This window comes from Salvelinus sp. IW2-2015, unplaced genomic scaffold (genome assembly GCF_002910315.2).
Source record: "Salvelinus sp. IW2-2015 unplaced genomic scaffold, ASM291031v2 Un_scaffold1621, whole genome shotgun sequence".
NCBI lineage: Eukaryota > Metazoa > Chordata > Actinopteri > Salmoniformes > Salmonidae > Salvelinus > Salvelinus sp. IW2-2015.
Window position 1 is genome coordinate 107,173 of NW_019943039.1, and position 7,738 is coordinate 114,910.

A 7,738-nucleotide genomic window follows, 5' to 3' on the forward strand; every position below is an offset into this window, starting at 1 on the left:
TACATTACCCCACTCAATGGGTTATTGGTAGCATTGCTTTTAAATTATTTAAACTTTGAGGTGAAATGTTTATCTAGTTAGCCTTCCCACAATAAGTTAAATGAGCAGCGTTCAATCTTTGGCCCATTCCTCCTGACTAGAACTACTCGGAGTGTAACTGAGTAATAGTGACCAGTTTAGCAGGATAAATAATACTAAATGGTAATATTACTACATGTAAACAACATAATAGTGACCAGTAGGCAGGGATAAAAATAGATACTAATCGATAATAAGATACATTTCAAAACAGTAATAGTGACCAGTTTTTGTACAAGTGAGTGTGTCAGTGCGCGTCTCGTATTGTGCGTTGTAGTGTACAGGTAGTGGCGTGTTATTGTACGATTGTGCGTTAGTATTGTGCCGGTAGTGGCGCTGCTATTGTGGCGATGTATTTGCGGGTAGTGGCGTGTATTTGTGCGTGTAGGTTCGTGTAATTGTGCCGAGAGTAGTTGGCGTGTATTGTAGCAGGCGTAGCTTGGCAGTGTAATTGGCGGTAGCCGGCGTGCATTGTGCGTAGGTACGCTGCGCGCTTGTCGAGTCTGGTAGCGGCGTGTATTGTGCGTCTGTAGCGCGCGTGTAGTGGCGTGTATGCGTTCGTAGTGGCGTGTATTGTGCGGTGGTGTGTGGTGTCCTCTGACTTATCGTCGCAGGTGTACACGTCCTACCTCAACCCAGGCATTTATGGGCCAGTGTAAGTTTTCATATTTCATCTCCTCTCTCCTTCATCTCTCCTCTATGCCAGGCTTTAACGGCTCCGTGCTGCTGTTGTTTATATCTCTCTCTTTTGTGGAGGGGGGACGGGGCAGAGGGGTGGGTGTGGAGGGGGGAGGGGGGCAGAGGGGTGGGTGTGGAGGGGGTAGTAGTTAAAATACCCTTTATCTAGTCCTCTGCCTGGATCCTAATCTGACTTTGATGCAGATCATGTTGTTCTTCATATTACCTTCTCTGGTAAACACACTATATCAAATAAAATCGTACGTTTATTCGTCAGATGCACAGGATACAGAATATGTAAACGGTACAGTGAAATGGTTACTTGCATAGTGGTCTTTAGCTAGCTAAACAATGAACCATAATCCCAACTCTAATGCTGCGTTCAAAACAACTAGGAACTCAAACATAAAATAAAGAAATCTGACAGGGAAAAATTGAATTCAACTCTGTTGTTAAACTCGGGGGCCTCTTTTCTAGAGCTAACGTTAGCTATACACAGACGTTATAGAGCAAATGTTAGCTATACACAGATCATATACGTAACGTTAGCTAGCGAGCCAGCTAAAGTTAGCTATACACAGATCATATAGGTAACGTTAGCTAGCGAGCCAGCTAAAGTTAGCTATACACAGATCATATACGTAACGTTAGCGAGCTAGCTAACAGTGGGCTTTTAAATGTATAATATCTGAAAATGTAGCTAGACTCTTAACCGTATACGTGGATGAATGTTTCTCCCGCTCTGTCATGGTTGCCACGGTTGCCCTTAGTTTGAAGATGTAATCCGGAGACGGGTGTTTTATACAACAGCCTTCTTTCAGTGTTCTCTTTTTGGAATCTCTCCGCATGTGGCAATAATCTCTCTGCTTCCACCGGGCATTCCGCTGATTTGAAAACTGGGTCGACTTGTTCCGTGTCAACGACAATGTTTCTTCCCCACCGTTGTCATCAGAAGACTACAATCTCTGGTTCAATTAAAATGTTTGTTTTTTTAACCTAAATCAGGGATTGTCTGATTCATTGTCAGAGAGAGTCGGTATGGCACAATCTACTGCAGGAAGTAGTCCATCACAACGTTTTCCCACTGAGCTTTGTCGATAGCGCTATTAACTGCAGTAGCGCAAGTTCTTCATTATCTATTTATTTTTTAAAGCTGCGGTAGATAGGATTATCCACACCTACTTAGCAGATCATGTTATTTAAAAGAAGCATGCTGCATGGCTGGCCAATCTGAACTCCTCTCTCGGGAATCTCCAGCCCACTCCATTATCTCTGCCAATCATGGCTAACGGGAAGGTTCCTGTAGGTTTCCGTGGCTAAAAACCAACTGACCTCGTTATTTCAACAATTTTATTCTTATTTACAGATGTTATACAAGTTTGTTATTAAGGCACGTGGAAGTTCACATTTTCCACAAGGCATTTCTTCCCCCCCAAAAGTATTTTTATAAAAAGTAAAATGTTGAAATGGCTCTCCTGTGAAGGAGTGACGGGCGACATAAGCCTAGTTCCCTGAAACGGGTCATATTAGTAAGATGGTCTCTGTCTGGACTGGGGAGGCCAGCAGCTGTCTTTTAGTAAATGTGACACACAGACAAGACCGTAGGCTCTATGGCACATCACCTGAGTGCCCTGGCCGGCCATCTGCTCAGTAAAACGTGTGTGTCGGGAGGGGTGTGTGTGTGTGGTCTTTTGCCTGCAAGTATAGAGGTGTGTGTGTGGGTCTTCCTCTTTGTATTTTAAAGTGAATCAGTCAGGAGACATTGTGTCTGGAGATAATGACAGAGCAAAGCTCTCTGCCTGCCTGTCTGTCTCTCAACTCCCAACTCTTTAAAGGAGTTTCTCCAGTCAGATCTTGCCTAACACTGCAGTCACCCTGTAAGCACCAGCCTTGAAGACAGGGTTTACTCCACAAACCAAGGCATTGTCCTTAGCTAAACAGCATAAACACTGAACATGAAGCTGCGTGAGATTAAATTGCACGAAAACAGAGGACACCGAAAGGAGTATAAGTCCACTTAGACTGCCTTCCTCCGTCCAAGCCCAGCCTTCCTCCGTCCAAGCCCAGCCTTCCTCCGTCCAAGCCCAGCCTTCCTCCGTCCAAGCCCAGCCTACCTCCGTCCAAGCCCAGCCTACCTCCGTCCAAGCCCAGCCTACCTCCGTCCAAGCCCAGCCTACCTCCGTCCAAGACGCAGCCTACCTCCGTCCAAGCCCTCCCTTCTGCAGTTAGCTCCAGCCCTCCACTCTCTTCCTCCAACCAGCCTTAGACCCATCCAGCCTTCCCTTCCGCAGTTAGCGTCAGACCTCCTTCAGGTTAGGCTGATGAGTCAGCCTTTGATCAAATGCTTAACATCGTCCAGCTTCAACCCTACCACTTCTGATCCGCGTCCCCCTGAAGGATCCTAACGGCAGGCAGCGGTTCCTCTCCCAGACCTATTGTTCTGCATGCTAATGGCATGCTAATACATGCAAATGAAGCGCCGCTCTCACGTCTCCTACCCTGCTACACTAGCCCTGCCGTAAAAACAACATGCATGTGTAGTGATTAAAACACAACATGTATATATTTTCTGATGTAGATTTTAAGAAGTGGTATTAAAAGATCTTCTTTTAAGATGGGGCTTGGCGCTGTCTCATTCTAGTCTTTACCGTGGAAAGGCCCAAGGGATTTAATTTCACCCAAACCCACCAATAATGTTGTGTAGATATATAAACAGGAGAATGTTTAGATATAGCTGAGGAATTCTAGTCAGAATTCATTCTACACTCATAAATATGTAGATATTTCTCACACTAGGAAAGTGGTTGTGTGACTGTGTGTTATGGCTGCTACACCATGTCACCCATGGTCACCCATGGTCACCCATGTCCCCCATGGTCACCTGCAGCAGCAGGGGGAGGCAGAAAGAAGGTCAGCCAATAACTAATTCAGTCCACGCCCAAGTGATTGGTCCTTAACCTTGTGTCCGGGCAGGCAAGCACCAGCAAGGTTAGATCAGTGAGGAGGAAATTGACTTGGGCTTTTCCGCCCGCCTGTCTGTCATACTATCTCTCTACACAGCCTGGTATTTGACTGACTGTTACTGCCTGGGGGTGCCACCCACTCTGCTCTCTACACCGCCTGGTATTTGACTGACTGTTACTGCCTGGGGGTGCCACCCGCTCTGCTCTCTACACCGCCTGGTATTTGACTGACTGTTACTGCCTGGTGGGTGCACCCACTCTGCTTCTCTACGCCGCTTGGTGTTTTGACTGACTGTTACTGCCTGGGGGTGCCACCCGCTCTGCTCTCTACAACCGCCTGGTATTTGACTGACTGTTACTGCCTGGGGGTGCCACCACTCTGTCTCTACTGCCGCCTGGTGTTTGACTGACTGTTACTCGCCTGGGGTGCCACCACTCTGCTCTTACACACGCCTGGTATTTGACTGACTGTTACTGCCTGGGGGTGCCACCACTCTGCTCTCTACACCGCCTGGTGTTTGACTGACTGTTACTGCCTGGGGGTGCCACCCACTCTGCTCTCTACAACCGCCTGGTGTTTGACTGACTAGCCGTGTCTGATTGGGGGGGAGGTGACGCTCAGCCCCAGTGTCTGAATATGGTGGGGGAGTGTGACGCCTAGCCAGTGTCTGAATATGGGTGGTGGAGGTGACGACTCAGCCGGGTGTCTGAATATGGTGGGGGAGGGTGACGACTAGCCCAGTGTTTGAATATGGTGGTGGAGGTGACGACTAGCCAGTGTTAATATGGTGGTGGAGGTGACGACTAGCCCAGTGTCTGAATATGGTGGGGGAGGTGATGACTAGCCCAGTGTCTGAATATGGTGGGGGAGGTGATGACTAGCCCAGTGTTGAATATGGTGGTAAGGTGACGACTAGCCCAGTGTCTGAATATGGTGGTAGAGGTGACGACTAGCCCAGTGTCTGAATATGGTGGTGGAGGTGACGACTAGCCCAGTGTCTGAATATTGGTGGTAGAGGTGACGACTAGCCCAGTGTCTGAATATGGTGGTGGAGGTGACGACTAGCCAGTGTCTGATATAGGGTGGGGAGGTGACGACTAGCCCAGTGTCTGAATATGGTGGGGAGGTGATGACTAGCCCAGTGTCTGAATATGGTAGTAGAGGTGACGACTGCCCAGTGTCTGAATATGGTGGTAGGTGACGACTAGCAGTGTCTGAATATGGAGTAGAGGTGACGACTAGCCCAGTGTCTGAATATGGTGGTGGAGGTGACGACTGCCCAGTGTCTGAATATGGGTGGGGGGAGGTGACGACTAGCCCAGTGTCTGAATATGGTGGTGGATGGTGACGACTAGCCCAGTGTCTGATCTGGTGGTGGAGGTGACGACTAGCCAGTGTCTGAATATGGTGGGGGAGGTGATGACTAGCCCAGTGTCTGAATATGGTGGTGGAGGTGACGACTAGCCCGGTGTCTAATATGGTGGTGGAGGTGACGACTAGCCAGTGTCTGAATATAGGGTGGGGGAGGTGATGACTAGCCAGTGTCTGAATATGGGGTGGAGGTGACGACTAGCCCGGTGTCTGAATATGGTGGTGGGAGGTGATGACTAGCCACAGTGTCTGAAATATGGAGGTGACGACTAGCCCATTGTCTGAATATGGTGTAGAGGTGGATGACTAGCCAGTGTCTGAATATGGAGGTGACGACTAGCCCAGTGTTGAATATGGAGGTGATGACTAGCCCAGTGTCTGAATATGGTGGGGAGGTGACGACTAGCCCAGTGTCTGAATATGGTGGTAGAGGTGACGACTAGCCAGTGGTCTGAATATGGTGGTGGAGGTGACGACTAGCCCAGTGTCTGAATATAGGGTGGGGAGGTGACGACTAGCCCAGTGTCTGAATATGGTGGGGGAGGTGATGACTTAGCCCAGTGTCTGAATATGGTAGATGAGGTGACGACTAGCCCAGTGTCTGAATATGGTGGGAGGTGACGACTAGCCCAGTGTCTGAATATGGTAGTAGAGGTGAACCTAGCCCAGTGTCTGAATATGGTGGTGGAGGTGACGACTAGCCCAGTGTCTGAATATAGGGTGGGGAGGTGACGACTACCCAGTGTCTGAATATGGTGGTGGAGGTGACGACTAGCCCAGTGTCTGAATATGGTGGTGGAGGTGACGACTAGCCCAGTGTCTGAATATGGTGGGGGAGTGATGACTAGCCCAGTGTCCTGAATATGTGGTGGAGGTGACGACTCAGCCCGGTGTCTGAATATGGTGGTGGAGGTGACGACTAGCCCAGTGTCTGAATAGGGTGGGGGAGGTGATGACTAGCCCAGTGTTGAATATGGTGGTGGAGGTGACGACTAGCCCGGTGTCTGAATATGGTGTGGAGGTGATGATAGCCACAGTGTCTGAATATGGAGGTGCCCGACTAGCCATTGTCTGAATATGGTGGTAGAGGTGATGACTAGCAGTGTCTGGAATACTGGAGGTGACGACTAGCCAGTGTCTGAATATGGAGGTGATGACTAGCCCAGTGTCTGAATATGGTGGGGGAGGTGACGACTAGCCCAGTGTCTGAATATGGTGGTAGAGGTGACGACTAGCCCAGTGTCTGAATATGGTGGTGGAGGTGACGACTAGCCAGTGTCTGAATATAGGTGGGGAGGTGACGACTAGCCCAGTGTCTGAATATGGTGGGGGAGGTGATGACTAGCCCAGTGTCTGAATATGGTAGTAGAGGTGACGACTGCCCAGTGTCTGAATATGGTGGTAGAGGTGACGACTAGCCCAGTGTCTGAATATGGTAGTAGAGGTGACGACTAGCCCAGTGTCTGAATATGGTGGTGGAGGTGACGACTAGCCCAGTGTCTGAATATGGGTGGGGGAGGTGACGACTAGCCAGTGTCTGAATATGGTGGTGGAGGTGACGACTAGCCCAGTGTCTGAATTATGGTGGTGGAGGTGACGACTACCAGTGTTGAATATGGTGGGGGAGGTGATGACTAGCCCAGTGTCTGATATGGTGGTGGAGGTGACGACTAGCCCGGTGTCTGAATATGGTGGTGGAGGTGACGACTAGCCCAGTGTCTGAATATAGGGTGGGGGAGGTGATGACTAGCCCAGTGTCTGATATGGTGGTGGAGGTGACGACTAGCCCGGTGTCTGAATATGGTGTGGAGGTGATGACTAGCCAGTGTCTGAATATGGAGGTGACGACTAGCCCATTGTCTGAATATGGTGGTAGAGGTGATGACTAGCCCAGTGTCTGAATATGGAGGTGACGACTAGCCCAGTGTCTGAATATGGAGGTGATGACTAGCCCAGTGTCTGAATATGGTGGGGAGGTGACGACTAGCCCAGTGTCTGAATATGGTGGTGGAGGTGAGACTAGCCCAGTGTCTGAATATGGTGGTGGAGGTGACGACTAGCCGGTGTCTGAATATGGTGGTGAGGTGACGACTACCCAGTGTCTGAATATGGTGGTGGAGGTGACGACTGCCCAGTGTCTGAATATGGTGGTGGAGGTGACGACCTAGCCCAGTGTCTGAATATGGTGGTGGACGTGATGACTAGCCCAGTGTCTGAATATGGAGTGACGACTAGCCATTGTCTGAATATGGTGGTAGAGGTGATGACTAGCCCAGTGGTCTGAATATGGAGGTGACGACTAGCCCAGTGTCTGAATATGGATGGTGATGACTAGCCCAGTGTCTGAATATGGAGGTGACGACTAGCCCATTGTCTGAATATGGTGGTAGAGGTGATGACTAGCCCAGTGTCTGAATATGGAGGTGACGACTAGCCCAGTGTCTGAATATGGAGGTGACGACTAGCCCAGTGTCTGAATATGGAGGTGACGACTAGCCCCAGTGTCTGAATATGGAGGTGACGACTAGCCAGTGTCTGAATATGGAGGTGACGACTAGCCCAGTGTCTGAATATGGAGTGACGACTAGCCCAGTGTCTGAATATGGAGGTGACGACTAGCCCAGTGTCTGAATATGGAGGTGACGAC

The 7,738-nt window shown here is 49.6% G+C and overlaps 1 protein-coding gene across 1 annotated transcript in view; it reads left to right on the top strand.

Annotated features, from left to right (window-relative positions):
• The window catches only part of LOC112071482 (catenin alpha-1-like), a 96,833-nt gene that overhangs the window by 36,340 nt on the left and 52,755 nt on the right, over window positions 1-7,738 (top strand). Inside the window, 1 exon segment of the mRNA XM_070439415.1 lies at window positions 2,798-2,980. Within this exon segment, the coding sequence (XP_070295516.1) occupies window positions 2,798-2,980 (183 nt within the window).